The sequence below is a fragment of the Alosa sapidissima genome, chromosome 12 (assembly GCF_018492685.1).
Source record: "Alosa sapidissima isolate fAloSap1 chromosome 12, fAloSap1.pri, whole genome shotgun sequence".
Lineage (NCBI taxonomy): Eukaryota > Metazoa > Chordata > Actinopteri > Clupeiformes > Clupeidae > Alosa > Alosa sapidissima.
Genome location: NC_055968.1, coordinates 20,039,551 through 20,057,050, shown reverse-complemented (window position 1 = coordinate 20,057,050; position 17,500 = coordinate 20,039,551). Strand labels below are relative to the sequence as shown.

General features: G+C 46.6%; 1 protein-coding gene across 1 annotated transcript in view; it reads right to left on the bottom strand.

Moving 5' to 3' along the window:
- The window catches only part of prdm5 (PR domain containing 5), a 51,203-nt gene that overhangs the window by 19,556 nt on the left and 14,147 nt on the right, over positions 1-17,500 (bottom strand). Inside the window, exons 12-13 of the mRNA XM_042056877.1 lie at positions 15,016-15,176; positions 11,448-11,541 (exon numbers count right to left, since the gene is read on the bottom strand). Of these exons, the coding sequence (XP_041912811.1) occupies positions 11,448-11,541; positions 15,016-15,176 (255 nt within the window). The remainder of the gene's footprint in view (positions 1-11,447; positions 11,542-15,015; positions 15,177-17,500) is intronic.

Below are 17,500 nucleotides of genomic sequence, written 5' to 3'. Positions count from 1 at the left end.
ATGTCCTGATGGAAACCCTCAGATTGAGGTTTGTTCGACATAATTCCTAAAGTTGGGGAAAAATATGGAAAAAGCCTGGACTGCATATCGCAGAGCCGGGACTATGCAGTCGCCGAGCAAGGGGGAACACAAGGAGAGGCGAGCCAATGAAACAAAGGCAGAGTCTAATTTGCTTCGTTTTCTGTGGGAATGAAATAAGGGCTTTTTGGACAGAGAACAAGTCCCTTTGGAATAAGTAATGCGTCTGGTAAATAGAGCAGGCCCTCGGAGGGACGTGAAACAGCGAATCATAACTCAATAAACGGCAGCCTTTAGAGGCATGCCAACTGCTGCTTGCATGCCTGTGTTTTCTGTGTTCTGTGTGTGTGTGTGTGTGTGTTTTGTCTGTTAGTCTGTGTGTGTACAAACAATTCCTGTGTCTGTGCGTGTCACTATGGTGCAAAAACCTAATCCTCGGCTCACTTTGTTGTAGCATAATCTCTTAAGCGACGAACTGGTGAGCAAAGGGGGGGTTGAGCAGTTTAATTAGATAAGCAAAGAGATTGATGAGGGAGATGTTTCTGCCCTCTCAGTAATAAGGTTAATTAGCTATGTTTCTGCGGGATTTAACGTGCATAGATGCTCATTAGATGAATGTTGCCTTACAGACTCAAAGGTGAGTGTAAAACACACACACGCACACACACATACACACACACACTTGCATACTGTATAGGAGGCTACAATGTCATTTCCTTTTTGCTGATCTTTTTCCCTGCATTTGTGGATCAAACACTATTGGTATCAAGGGATGTATCTAAGTACTCGCTTTCAGATTGTGACACAAGCAAATGGCAAGCATTCACAAAGAAAACAATTTGCTGATGCACAAAGTCCCCACTGTTAAATCAAAAAGCCACTCTTGGTCCACTCGTTCAAGACGTTTCGTGAACATAAAACCTGTGATGTGGTTTTATTGCCTACTGACCTTTCTTGTCCCAGTCCAGTAAAAGAGCTAAAAGTATTTTCTCCCCAAACTCACTAAAGTGAGTCACACTGTTACACTGATAAGCTGCATTAAGCTGTTTTTTGCTTAAATGCACATGATCAATTAAAACCTGGGTGTGTTCAACCATTAAATACCGAAGTATCACACCATCCGTCGATATATAAAGGCTTTCACAGACTGGTGGCTTTCATCGGACAAACAAGAACGAGAACAAGAAACGCATCAGCACCACCTCCATTACAACGCCACTCAATAAAATGAAGAGATTCGCCAAAAACCCCCTGATTTAACTTCAGCAACGCTCTACTCTCATCTACTCAATTACCTTTACACCACTGCAGCCCACTGAAGCATCAGAAGCATTTCGCTTCAGGACTGCGTCAATACATTGAGCTCTGCATAGGCAAGAAAATGCAATCTTCCCAAGGCTTATGTCAAGTTCAAAAAGCTCCAAGAGCCAGAGCCACACACAGCCAGTCATTAATCTATCTGCCTTCTCTTACCCATAGATTACTTATGGGTCTACTTATGGCTCTTTAAAACCACCTTCCTGCACCCAAAGTAGAGAGGGAAGACTTATAAATGCCACTTAGCTTCCCTTCAGCTTGCAATCCAGACCTTCAATCAAGTGTCCTCCATTGATTTTCACGTTTGAAAAAAAACCTCCCTCCCTGAAATTTACATACCATCCAACTGTAATATTAAATGGTTGGAATGCCTCAAGGAGAGGACAGGGAACCACACTGGTTGCATTCCTTACCATGATGTTGGCCAGTAAGCATGTTATGTTCTGCTTGCTAATGATGGGAGAGAGAGAGTGTGTGAGAGAGAGAGAGAGAGAGAGAGAGAGAGAGATGTGAGGAGAGAAAATACACAAACAGACAGACAGACAAACAACCACACACACAAGCACAGAACACCCATGGAGTTCCCTTTAATATGCCAATAGAGCTTTTTAAATTTGAATTTTGAACAGATGACTGTGAAGTTAAGAACCTGTGCACCTCTTATTCTAATCGGTGGCTTGGTCTCTCTGTGCTGCTTTTTGCCCCAGTGCTAAACAGCCCTAATGAGCCCATATGGTCTCATGCCCTCTGTGTCTTTGTCTTTAATTTGAGCGAATTTCAGAGAGAAAGAAAGAGAGAGAGAGAGAGAGAGAGAGAAAGACTAGAAAGGGTGGTAAGGGAGAAGAGTGAAAGTTGATACAGTACACTGAGATGATGAGGGCCAGGAGAGGAGGCGATGCTAAGTGATTCTGCAAACGCACAATGGCGGAAAATCTCTTCCCGAGCAGCGCCACCACCACCAGCCTTGGCCGGCTCTGCCTCGGGGACAGCCATTGTTGACAAACAGCAGAATCTGATTCACAGATGCACTCCTTTCAGATGGCAGTGAGGATCTGTCTTTCATGTAAAGAGAGAAAGAGAGACAGAGACAGAGAGAGAGAGAGAAGAAAAGAGAGAGAGAGAGACAGGCGTCGGGTTTTTGCTCGGCTTGTTGTTCTCAGCCTTAATGGAATCCTGCAGAAGGCATTAGGGGAGTCGACCTACCAGAGCGCCGTGATGGAGAACTTTGGGGTCTGGAGTGCATCCCTCTTAGTTCGCAAGACCCGAGTGTCAATGGGAATCAAGATGCTAGAGCCTGTGTGTGTGTGTGTGTGTGTGTGTGTGTGTGTGTGTGTGTATGTGCGTGTCTGTATGAGTTTTCGTGTGTGTGTGTGTGTCTGTATGTGAGCATGTGTGAGTGTGTGTGTGTGTGTGTGTGTGTGTGTGTGTGTGTGTGTGTGCTTGACTGCATGGACAAACAAGCATAAGCAGAAAAAAAAGAGACTTCAAATGTCTAAAACATATTCTCTCTGCTTACACTTCAACAACATCTGGCTCGCACTCTCTGCTTCTCAAGATCGGGAGAGACAGAGAGAGAGAAAAAAGAGTGAGCCTCTTGAACCAGTGATTCAAAGCAGCCACTCCACAGTATCTCCTCCGAAAACATCACAGCTAACATCCTTAATGAAATATTCATGAACGCTGTCCAAACAACAGGAGAAAGTGGAGACGTCTATTTCCAGAGACTCGTTTAGCCATGATTCATGCGAGTAGCGTTTTGTAGTTTTTCGCTCGGATGCCATTCTAATTGGATCGCATCGCAATGTTATTTTGATTTAATGGAATCGCTAAGGGATTAGCATGTGAGAAGCCTGATGTTTGGAGTCAGGGGGAGGGGGGGGGGGGGGGGGGGGGTACTGATTTAGGGGTGTCCTGAAACTGGACACCGTCTTGGGGTGACCCTGGCTGTCTCTCATCCCGTCTCCCTCTCCTGAGTTATTCCTCTGTGGCCCCTCACAATCCCGTCTGCTAATCGATCCGTTTGGCACCCCTCTTTCTGTGTGTGTGTGTGTGTGTGTGTGTGTGTGTGATTGTGTGTGTGTGTGTGTGTGTGTGTGTGTGTGTGTGTGTGTGTGTGTGTGAGCGAGTGTGTAAGCATTTGTGTGAATGTGCATCTGTGTGTCTGTGTGTGTGTATGTATGTGTACATGAGTGTGTGTGCGTGTGTGTGTGTGTCTGGAGAACAGATGGCCGTTCTCGTCGCATGCTTTGCCCGCCTAGCGTTTGTTCGTGTTAGGGAGAGCGCTTTGTAGCTCCAGGGCTCCGGTCTGAAAGACATTAGCGCTGTCCATCAGAAATTAATTCCTAGCTTCCTCCACTCCAGCCAGATACCGCACCACCCGCCTACCCACCCCCCCCCCCCGCCCCCCCGCGATCTCCGTGAATCTGTGGCCGCATGCCGAGGGGGATGGCGGCGAGGTAATGTGATATTGATCTGCTTTAGCCGATAAGCAATTGCCTTTGATCAGCCTCAGAAACAGCCCAACAACTTTACACTTGACCTTTCCATTATGGTGCCGGCTACAGCCGCTGCGGATTCCCTTTCTGTGCCAAACGCTCGGCTCGAGCCAAGACCGTGTGACGGTGGCTACTTCTACATACATACACATAAACACACACATACATGCATACACACACACACACGCACGCACGCACGCACGCACGCACGCATGCACACACACACACCACTCAAAACTCCTCTTCATAGCACGGAGCCTACAAAAGGGTACATCATCAACGGTAGAGCTCCCACAACATTCAGTGAATCTGTAAACTTATCCTTTAGGCAAGTAAAGCCGTATTTAAAGTCAGGCAAGATCTCGCCTTCTTTCTGGGTTTGGCTATAAGATTTTATTCACGTCATGTGCAGTGTTCTCTGGTAGGCACCATGGAATCGCCTGCTCCTCCTCCTTCTCCTCTTCTCCTTCACCTCCTGCTCCTCCTCCTCCTCTTCTTCACCTCCCCCTCCTGCTCCTCATCCATCTCCTCATTTTCCTCCTCTTCTTCACCTCCTCCTCCTCCTCTTCCTCTTCTTCACCTCCTGCTTCTCCTCCTCCTCTTCTTCACATCCTGCTCCTCCTCCTTCTCCTGCTCTTCTTCACCTCCTACTCCTCATCCATCTCTTCCTTTTCCTCCTCTAACTTCTTCACCTCTTTGCACTGCTATAATTCTTATGCCTACTCTCTGTCCAATATGGTCCTATTTTGTAATCCAAACCAAATGTTTACCAGTGGCTTATTTATAGTCCTCAAGCTCGGAGTGCTGAGTGAACCCATTATCTAAAAGTATTTTAACATGTCAATGTGGGAAGACAATTGGTGAAATAGTACAGATATTAGACACCAATGTACTGTACAGTTTTCCTAGAAGTGTGCCAATACAGTTTTTCTCGACCGCTTTAATGCTTAGTGTCAACTCTGACATCTCATTTTCAAAACAATTAGCACACAATTCTAAACAGAAGCACTCTGGCCAAAATGACATATTTTGCTTGCAAACAACTAACACTCTCAAAACGTTTAAAAAGCTAATTTTTCCTTCAAACAACACAACTTGTAGTCAAATCAATGTGTGCTTTCAATCAATCATTACACAATAGACAGCAAAATGCACAACATAATTGAAATGAGGACTTTCAGCCTTCATTTTTGCTATGACTGTGCCATTTCTTGATACTTTACATAGGCCTATCAGCAAAACTGTACAAAGACAAAATGTATTGAATAAAATGATTGTATCCATTCCTTCCCAGATGTAACTGTCATTGACATGTAATACCTACAGTAAGCACCAATTTACAGTAAGCACAGTTAGTAGTTTTTTCCATTGAAATAGACCTACAGTAAATAAAAAGGTGAACAGTAGTTTCTCTAAATGTGCCTTAGATCCATGCTTGCAAATAGCAACACGGAACAGATGGTATCTCTTATGGATAACAAATGATTGCTGATTGAAGAATTGTGCAAAGAAGTTTCACACATTAGATGCTCACAATGTTGCAAACAATATCAATTAGCTGTGAGTAAATGCTTTCCATTCTTTCACAGTTAATTCAATCGAGCTTGGAGTCTGTGTATGAGAACTGTGTTAGCAGTGAAAAGCAGTGCATTGTGTTTACAGTTCTGCAAAAAGTGTGTTACAAAATGACAAACTGAGCCTAAAGCAGTGAATATGCTTTCAGTTTGGCAAGCTTGAAAAATGGACAGTTTCAGAACAGTTTCAGAAATTGTGCTTCAAGAATTACTTACTGTTCAAAAATTAATTAAAACCAAAAACTCTAAGTAAGTAAGTACCATATGTCCATTGAGTTTGAGTACTCCAAATAAAAACATTACATTTGTGTTCATAGTCTTTATTTGACATACAACTGGAAATCCCCAAAACTGTTTTGTGCTTAGCCCATCGGTTTACAGTTGCCTTGTGGAAAGAACAATTTATTGTTTGTGTGTTAAATTGTGATTATAAGATTATAAGATACTTTTAAGATGTTTGTTTTTTGTCCATGTTTTTTCTATTTTTATGTGTATAAGTTTGACAAAGAGGACCCAGATTTCAGAAATTGTGCTTTAGCAATTGCAAAAAAAACTGTAAAAGGTGTACACACAAACAGACACAGAGAGAGCATACAACAGAAATTAAGACACAAACACACACACACACACACACACACACACACACACACACACACACACACACACACACACACACACACACACAAGGAGATCATATACTTTGGAAAGACTGCCAGATGTACATGTGGCCAGAGCCTGAGTTATGTCATATCTGCACAGTGCGGCTGCGGCTCACTCCCCTAACTGTGAGGACACAGATCTCCAACAGAGAAGATGTCCCCTAGAATTACCCGCCGCCTTCCGTCTACCAGACAACGGACGGCGTGCCGCATCCTGATCGACCACTCACAGGCAAACACAAGACATCTGGGAAGACGGCCCGATGGCCTCCTCTCATTCCCCTCCACTGCTAACCTATCTCCTCTTCCCACGCACTCTCTCTCTCTCTCACACACACACACACACACATGCACTCACACACACACACACACACACACACACACACACACACACACACACACACACACACACCACTCCACAGGACTATGGGGTTCTGGCATTGGATGGAATTTCATATCTGTGATCTCACAGGGGTTTAATAATTATTGATTTTGACACAATGGCTTGAAAGCGATACCCAACAAAGATTCCATTGGTCAAATAGTTGAAAAAAAGTCAATCCAATATAAGAGGCCATTATGAATTCTTTTTATTTTTTTTTTCATGCCAATGGATTGTGTTTCATTTGGTGTTGAATTCCCACTGAAGTCTGTTTTGTTTATTTTTACTGCTGAGTGTTTAAAAAACTGGCAGGTAATTAAACACTAACACAAACAAGCATTAGCACAGATATAGTGCACGTATACACACAAACACACACACACACACACACACACACACACACACACACACACACACACACACACACACACACACGCATGCACTTAAACCTATCTAAACTATGCTTGGCACAAACATATCAACGTTATAAAGGACCTTTTGTCAAGGAGTAATTCAATAAAAAAAAATCAGCACTTTGAATCAACTGCAGCTATGTCTCCGCCAAGCTCTGACTTTACACATGACGTAAGATGGGACATTCAGTGACTGCATTTTGTAAATGTTTCCTTTACCTCCTCCTCCACCAATGCACACACACACACGCGCACACACACACACACACACACACCCACACACACACATACATACACACACACACACACACACACACACACATGCTATTAAAATTATGACACATATTCCAGCTGACCTACATGCATTTACAGACAGAGCGTGCATTGACACTGACACGCTCACGTTAGCTCGAGGGGCTCTTTCACTCAAGACTTTCACTAACGGGAAAAACACCCCACACCCTGACCCCAACACAGTCCCTCGCTCTTCAAAGACTCCGCTGTCCCTGCGCCTTTGCTTTGTCCTGTAAGTACAGTATGCCCCCCCCCTCTCTCTCTCTCTCCCTCTCCCTAACTCTCTCGGAGTCTGACCATAGCCCCCGTGTGTGACAGTGGAAAAGGCCGCGTGACGTGACGGGGGCCTCAGATGTCGCAGTGGCACCAGTGACTCCTCGGCTCCCGCCGGACCCCTCCGACACCCGGCGCCCGTGGATGACCTCATCCGTATTCCGCGACAGACAGACCGACCGCTCGCTCGCCCTCCCGCTCCAGAGGAGCCACGCCACGTCACGCCATGTCTGGCTGGCAGCGTCCAGTGCCATCTATGGACACTTCCCAGGTTCTGTTCACTATCAACGGGCTGTTTATGCCATTACTGTCAGAGTGCATTTGTTGCATTGCTGCTCACGGGGCTACAACTAGTCCTCCAACTCAAATAAGGAGAGACATTACACAGAATGATCTCAGGAGACTATTTAGCCAATCATCAGACAACCAAGGAGAAATAGTGTTTGGGTCTCATTCAAGCAGTCAGAGTCACGCAGGGGTGAAAGCGGTCACTTTGTGCCCCGGCGTGTTTTGTTTATTTTTACAGGTAAATTCCACTCGGGGATGGACTCCTACAACAACACCACAACACCACCCACAGAGAATAAATACCCTACAGGCTCAACCTCCAACCCCCCAGCAAGGAGCTGTCAGCACATGGGGCTTCCCCTTCTGTTTGTGTGTGTGTCTGTGTGTCTGTGTGTGTGTGTGTGTGTGTGTGTGTGTGTGTGTGTGTGTATATATATATATATGCGTGTGTGTGTGTGTGTGTGTGTGTGTGTGTGTGTGTGTGTGTGTGTGTGTGCGTGCGTAAAACAGGGGATGAGCCTGTCTTCTCCCCCTTAATCCAGGGGTGTTGTCTCAGCGTTAATCCCCGAAAGACCCCAGACAAACATTCTCCGGCTTCTGACAAACACCCCTAAATCACTTGGGCAGACAGAGGACACCGGGAGCCTGAGAATGACACATACAGGCAGCTGACCTCATGAACCACAAACCCTCTTTGCAACACTTCCATTGCTTACACTGGCCAAAGCAGACCCTGGCATCAGTGGAGGACTGGGTAAGCACTAGTCCACTCACTTCATAAACAATACAGTCTGGTAAGAGGCTCTACACTTCGTTGTGAAGCCTTAGTCGTAGGCAAGGGAATACTGTATTTGGACAAGAAAAGAGAATAGAGTAGTAAAAAGAAAAGAGTACTGTATAGTTAGTAAAAAGTATGTATAGAGTATGAGAGAATAAAGTATACTAACACCTCAACAGAACAATATTTCCCTAGTGTGTGACACAGAGAGAGAGAGAGAGAGAGAGAGAGAGAGAGAGAGAGAGTTAATGGAGGGGAATGTTGAAGGGTAAAGCAAAGAGTAAATGCAGCATGCCTTGCCTTAATGAGTGAAAGTGAATGAGCAAAGAGGCCAATAAACGTAAGAGACAGTGAGCGTCTATAGAGGGAGAGGACAGGTTTACGGGCACTCGGGCCCAGGGGTCATGTTGCTGGATGCTTGCTTGGAGTACTCCCCATCTCTTCCCCCGTTTCTCTTTTTCTCTCTCACACTCCCTCTCTTTTCTGTGTCCCTCTCTCTCTCTCTCTCTCTCTCTCTCTCTCTCTCTCTGCTCTTTTCTTTCTTTGAGGCGTCTCCTCCTCCTCTCCCACCCCTCCTTCGGCCGTCCCTGCGGCCCCTCGTCTTTGTTGATCTGAATAAATACAATCAGGCCGGGCCCTATACACTGGCACTTACGAGCGCGTACACACACACACACAAAAACACACACACACACACACACACACACACACACACACACACACACACACACACACACACACACACACACACAACAAACATGCACATACACTCTCTCTCTCTCTCGTGCTCTTTCACACACACACACACACACACACACGCACACACGCACACACACACACACACACACAACAAACATGCACATACACTCTCTCTCTCTCGTGCTCTTTCACACACACACACACACACACACACACACACACACACACACACACACACACACACACACAAACACATTTAAATACACAACACACACTCATACAGAACCCCCCACCACCACACACATACCACATACACGCACACATACACACACAGTCATACACTTCTGAATACAAAACACAGAAACAAAGAGAACACCCACCATACACAAACACACATAGGAACACAACCCCCATCACAATCCCAAAGACACACACACACACACACACACACATGTAAGGCCATACATTATCTCTTTCACACATTCACACATTCTTTCTCACAGATAATACACATATATCCCTCTCATAGCCACACACACACACACACACACACACACACACACACACACACACACACACACACACACACACACACACACACAGACATACACACTTGTTCCTGACTATGTATGGATCTTTGAGCTGGCTGTTCGTATTGTGTGAGACGCCACCATCGTCGCCACCAAACACAAACACTCACACACACACACACACACACACACACACACACACACACACACACACACACACACACACACACACACACACACAGAGACATAGACTGGCGCTGAAATGTATGTGGGAATTTACAACCACTGGGGGTGTCTGTGTTAATGATGGCCAAGGCCCCGTAGGTCGGGCAGCAGACAATGGGCCCCACTACAGGGCTGTAAAGCAACAACAAGACAACGGCCAGAGAGAGAAAGAGACAGTGCTCGTGAAGGACAACAAACACATTCCTGCCCGAAGAGCACTAAAAAAACAACCACTGTAACACCAATGAGAAAGAAAGGCAGAATGAATGAAAGAGAGAAGGAAAGACAAAAAAAGAAAGGGGTGATGACTCGGGCAGTGTTTCAGTGTTTGTGATGGGGGCAAGGGGGAGGATGGGGGGGGGTGCTGGTGATGTTTGTGCTGTGATTTGATGGCAGGAAAGCATCTTTGGGGGGGGGGGGGTCTTCAGCACTTAAGCTGTTAAACAGTGGACACATTCTGAAGATTAAGGGATTGCAGGGAGGGGAGGGAGGGAAGGAGGGAAGGAGGGAAGGAGGGAAGGAGAGAAGGAAAGAGAGAGAGAGGGAGGAAATCACGACTGTCTGGAGGAGGAAGTTGGATAGAGCAGATTTGTGCTCGATGATGTATCTGAGCCGTGTAAATAAGCTGAGTGGATTACAGTTCTGGAGGAGAGGAGAGTCGATTTGTCTCATCGCAGAGACTGGGGGGCATACTAAACAGCAGCGAAAGAGGGTGGGAGGGAGGGAGGAAGAGAGAGGGTGGAAAGGAGGAAGAGAGAGAGAGGATGAGACAGAAGAAGAGAGGAAGCAAAAGAGTGAGAGGAAAGGGCAGAATAAAAGTGTTGTAAGTGTAAGAGGAGATGGCAATGACAGCAATAGAAAGTATGAAAGAATGATACAAAAACCTAGCAAAGAGTGTGTCCGTGTTTATGTGTGTATGTGTGTGTGAGAGAGAAGAGAGAGGGGGAAAGGGGGAGAGGAAAGGAGAAAGAGAAAGAATGTGACAGAGAAAGTGAGACAGAAAGATAGAGACTTTTGTCAGGCCGCCATGAGCTGCATTAGGTTGGCAGGGCAACGGGCCGGAATGTGTGGCTCTCCACTTTAAAGGCAGTTTAATGAACATCCGCTCTCTCTGTCAGCCTGTCAGACGCTGTGAGCTCCCCACAGCGCTGTGTGTCCCTGCAGGGGTCCCATACCACCTCTAAAATAACTGTCACGTTCATGGTCCCTCACAGCCTTAATAAGGATTTCTCTCTGGGAAGCATTACAGTAATTCGCCTACTTAACCTGTGTACAAACCCAAACATAATAAATGCTGTTTTGTTACTTAAACACTAATGCGATGTAAATAAACCAGCATTAAAGGATTATCCACCTCAGTCAATGTGCTGCATTATTAGTAAGAGAAGCAAGCAGAATTAAGATGTGGACTGAACCATTTTGAAAGGAAGGGGTTGGTGTTTGCCTAAGGTGACCTTGCAACAGGTGCAGGAGGAGAACATGACGGGTGGTGTGTTACTGACCTGTGTGACTGCGGATGTGGACCCTCAGAGTACCGTTGCTGGCAAACTTCTGACCACAGTAGGGGCAGATCTTCTCCTTTTCTCCCGTGTGAGTCTGCAATGGGCACATGGAAAGCAAGACGGTGACCATTAAACGTTACACCTCCCTCTGGCTTCATGTCAATTTTCACTTAATTTTTGTTTAGTGCAACTATTAAAAAAAAGGCACCACTGCAAAAAGAAATGTTAATTTCCACATGTTCACTTTTATACAGATTTACACATTTATACTCATTTGAATCACAATATAATCACATCACACCACATAGCAATATACTGTAGTCACATTGCAGGTTAGCCCATATCCTATACCACAACAATGGGAAAATGTCTGAAACAAACACTGAGAAACTGTGGGGCCATAAAGCTCAATATGTTCTCTTCCAGTCTGGCTAACAACCTGACTCACGCTGGAGGTATGCAGGCAGTCAAGCAGTCATGCAGGCAGGCAGGGGGATTCCTCTCAGTAGTAGGCTACAGTCTCTCTGAGTCATACTGGAGGATCTGAGAGAAGACGAGCTGAGTGTCTCCTCTCTCTCTCTCTTTCTCTCTCTCTCTCTCTCTCTCTCAGGGGAGAAGGAGAGGTCACACAGGGCCCCCACATCTCAACATCCTATCTCACTCTTAACACCTCCATCATACAAAACCACTTCAGTACATCAGCCCACATGAAACAAGCCTAAAGGAGGAGAGACCCGACCACTTTTTTAAACACTCTCCCGGAACAAAGCAGTCACTGTGCTTCTCGCTAACCGGCTTAACACGTGCACTGACTCCGCTCAAATTGCATGGGACACAAATGTTCGGACTTCACCGGACCCCCCGTGGGTCCAGTCAACACAACCCCCGCCCCCCCCCCCCCCTCCCCAGTCCACATGAGGATGTGATGACGTAAGGCCACACATGCACCGCAGATGCTTCTGTGTACGCTTGTTTGGTTGTCTTGTTTGTGCGACGACGAGAGAGACGTGGCTGACATATTTGCTCCATAAAAGACACCGGGGCTCTTTGTTGGACCCAGAACGTCTCAATCATCGAGACGAGATGCTGTTTCCAGCCCGGCTGCAGACACGGGAAGCGGCAGACAATGTCGTTCCTGGAGGATTGACGACGGGCGCAATTGTCGTGTGCTCAATTATGTGGCGGCGCTTCTAAGCGGCACAAGCCAGTCCTGGCGAACACATGACAAGGACAAACGTGAGCTCATGGATGTGTGTGTGTGTGTGTGTGTGTGTGCTCGCACATCAACACACACACACACACACACACACACACACACACACACACAAAGTGTGTACACACACACACACACACACTCACACACAAACACCCCCATATGTACTCAGTCACCCACATCATGCAGATGAAGCCTCAATTACGATCTCTCATACACATCCTGACAAGAAAATAAGGGCACTCACAAAGGGAGGTGGGAAAGTGCAGCCTAAGAGCTTAAACTGCCTCAAACCATGACCACACACACACTCTACAGCTCACATACACACACACAAACACACACACACACACTCAAACGCACGCACACACGTGTACAGACACACACCCACTTTCGCACACATGTCCTGTATGGTCAATGGTCGTTTTGTTCGTTCCACCACGAGGCTGTCAGGAGAGGAGGGAGCGAGACAGACCGCAGTGACAACGGTGGCCACATGAAAGTGGGGAGCATGGCAGGAGCAAAACGATCTGTTCCCTCTGCTCGGCTTCGCTCCGCGCAAAAGAGAAGAACAGAACGAGGCACGATGATTCAGCGCTCCGCCACACACACACACACACACACACACACACACACACACACCCACACACACACACACACACACACACACACACACACACACACACATATCCGGCACTGAGTGCCGATTACAAATTTTTCAGCTCTCTTTTCCACCGATGGACTGAGCCCACAAGAAAGAGTGTGGTGTGTCTGTGTGCGTGTGTGTGTGTGTGTGTGTGTGTGTGTCCATGTGGGTAAGAGACAGAGAGAGGAGGAAAGAGAGAGAGGAAAATCATGGGGGGGGGGGCACTGTAAAACTGAAAGGAGAGGGGGGGTTTAGAGAGAGATGGAGAGAAAGAGGAGAGAGAGAGATGGAGAGAGAGAGAGAGAGGAGGGAAAGACAGGAAGAGAGCCAATCTAACACACCTCCTCCATCAGCCAGCTGCAGTGACAGTCAGCAGCTTCCTGTATTTACTGGGCCTTCGCTGCTCAGCCTTAAGTGCTCAGCAGCTGCTCCCCCCCCCCCAACCCTCTGGAGCACCTGTGCAGTGAGTGTTGGGGGTCAGGGCCGAGTTGTTTAGTCTGCTGCACCGGCGGAGGCCATTCATCTTCGCTTCGCTCACCGCCGCTACCACAACCCGAGGAGGGACGTTCCAGCGGCACGCAGCTGCCCGTGGTACGCAGGGGGCCCCCGTGGCCAGGCCCCTGCCCCGAGCGAATCCGTCCCATTAGAGCAACGTTCTTTTCCACTTCTTCCCGCTCCCGCGCAGGTTAATGCGATACCACCGCTGCCTTTTTCCCTTTCGTGGTGTGCCAAGAAAGGATTTGATTTCCATCGGATCTCTTTGGGCTGGTATCTGATGCTGTCGGATTTTTTGCGGCGTGGAGAGTTAGGCAGTAATCTGTGGCGCGATCGCTTCTTGTCTCCCTTTGAAACAGCAGGAAGCTAATGGAACTGGATGCCATTTTCAATTCTTTTTCCATTTCTGACTCCCGATAGAGGTCTGGGGTTTATTGCTTGGCCCAAAAGCAGGAACAAGGTGCAACGAGTGGGAACGCAAACCGCATTTCTTTCCCCTTCAGTGAAATTTGCAAAATGAGCTCAGACAAACAAATGCATCCAATAACAGGGCAGAAATGCTCAGAAGCTTTGCCGACTAGGGCATACAATCAAGAGAAATACTGCACATCTTAAAACTGTAACCAGGACGAACCGAAAGGGGTTTAACAAGGCTGACAGTTAAGCGTTTTGTTAACCAAAGGAATTTGGTGGCCGCGAGACAAGGGGAGAATGACAAGCACAGAGATTGTATCGAATGGAAGTAATTAGAACGCATTGGCTCCCAGGCTCCGGCTCTGGACAAGCTGACAGCATGGATGTTAGACATAGAAATGAACAGGATGGACTTAAGTGCTTTTATTCTGTGTTCCTAACTTCCAACTTTGCAAGGCAAACCTGATGACAGTTATCATTTTGTAAATTAGCTAAGGCTACTTATGCCCAGGATTTATTTAACAGTCATGGGGTAGAACAAAACAACACTGTCCACATCAGCACTGATGTTTAATTTGGGTAAAGTTAACTGCTCTTTGCATGACATAAAACATAGTGGAAACAGTAGTGTGAAACTGAAACTGAATCAAAACATCCTATGGTCCATACTGGTACATGCTATGGTATATACATAAAGAAAGAGTAGCCGCACACCCTTAACTCTTAACATTTTATCAACAGTCTTCAGCAGGGTTTACCATCCTGTGTTATACACACAGTTGTCCAGGTGAAGGACTCACCTTTTTGTGGCTCTTGAGCACCGAGGGGGTGACGAAGGCCTTCTCGCACAGGTCACACTTGTACTTCTTGTGGCCGTCGTGGACCACTTGAATGTGCACATTCAACGTGTCCTTCCTCTTAAAGGTGGCGTCGCACTGGTCACACTTAAAGGTCCTCTCACCTGTGCCAGGAAGGGAAAATCACGTACACACACACACACACAGACACACACACACACACACAGACACGCACACACACACACATACACACAGAAAACACTTAGAGGAAGAAAAGCCATCTCACTGACCCCATCCCCACCCCACACACACGTGGACAGTGCTGGCTGCATCCTTCCATTACACCTTGACATAAATTTATTTCAAAAGGACCAATTTTCTTGCATTGTGTGCCACTTGATGCTTGCAAGGTTGCTTGGTTGTCTATCCCTCCTGTCAATGTTTAGTCATGCACTCTCTCCATTCCTCTCTCTCTCTCTGTCTCTCTCTCTCTCTCTCTCCATTCCTCTTTCTCTCTATGTTGTTCTCCTTTCTCTGCATTTCTAAACCCAGTGTGGGCATTTACTGATGAAAAGTTGTCAGCACCCAACAACTCTGTGGGGGAAAAGACCTCTCTTCGCTTTTTACAAGATTTTACACACTCTCACACACACACACACACACACACACACACACACTTGCTCGCAAATAGACACTGACACAAACACACACGCACACACACTGCCAATCTTCCTCCACCAGCTGCATCGTCCACACACATCAGCCCAGAACACAACTGGAACACTCAGCACCAAACTGCCTCGCCAGAACTCTGACTGTGAGGGAGCACAGTCACAGCACTGAAAATAGTCAGCTAATCTATCACACACACATACACACACACATACCCAAACACACACACTCTCTCTCTCTCTCTTACACACACACACACGCACACACACTCTACCACACACACACACACACACACACACACACACACACACACACACACACACACACACACACACACACACCCAAACACGCACTCTCTCTCTCTCTCTCTCTCTCACACACACACACACACACACACACACACACACACACACATACACACACACACTAACCTGCTGAAAAGCCATTCCGGTTCCTAAATGGCATGCATGCGAGGTGAAAGCTAAAAGCCATGTCTCTTACTGCTGCTGGTAACACACACCAGATACCCGACACAGAGCTTGGAGCGCCATGCTCTGAACTTATGAAACTTAACGACACACATGGGGTCGTCCAGAACAGGTTTGAAAACAGGTCCACACCAAAAAAAAATCCCAGTTGTTGAAATGAAAGCTCGTTTTTGCTTCAGTCATGGAAGGATGTCATCATTTCTTACAATGTGAGGAGTTGGTGAGTGTACAAACGCATTAAACATCTTCTGGTAGCAGTAGCGACCTTGATACAAAAAAATTATATTTTTAAAAACGCAACCCTAGCTGCACTTATTTATTTATTTATTTTTAAATGTAATGATCCTTGCAGAAATCGTTGAGATGGATCTTATTCTCAGAGTACAAAGGCAACAGATTAACTCAATGTGATGGAAAATCATTTTTCGGTCCACATTCAGTCTGTAATCTACTTGTGTGCAAACACACAGGCTCATAGACACACACAGGCTCAAAGACACACACACACATACACACACATATACACACACACACACACACACACACACACACACACACACACACACACACACACACACACACACAGACGCACACTGGGGATCATATGAGAGGTGTTTATATGGCTTCTGTGGAGGACGAACCACTGAGTCGCCTCTGACCCTCTTAAAGGTGCAGTGTGTGTTTCACAACAACTTCATTTCATATGAAAATACCGTGACAGCTGCAATCCATTTTCCCACAGTCAGAGGTACACAGAGCAGTGATCCCACCCAGCACTCCAAAGATATCACACAGATACGCATGCATGCACACACACACACACACACACACACACACACACACACACACAGTCTTACACACACACACACACACACACACACACACACACAGTCATACACGCACACTCACACACACAGTCACACACACACGCACACACACCCAAATATCTTGAAGCATGAAGCACATCTTACACATACACATACCTACTACAGATAGATAGCAATTCAGGCATGTACACACAAACACACAAACAGACCAAACAAACAATTACGTTCCAAATGCACGCACATTCACACCCTCAATTTGTAATAAATGGCATGCAGGGCAGACAGGCACATGTGCAAACAAAGCATAAAACTCATCATCTGCTTCTAACCCAGATGGACCAACACCAGCACCAACCCCCCCCCCTAAGGCTCCCACCTGACCCCTAATCCAGGTCCCAGGCCCGTGTGCCCCGTGGCTCAGGCTCCCACTGATTTGTGTGAGCGCTGATCTGTCTCTGGGGAGTGGGGAGGGGGGGGCCAGGAAATGCCTCTAGCTCCGCA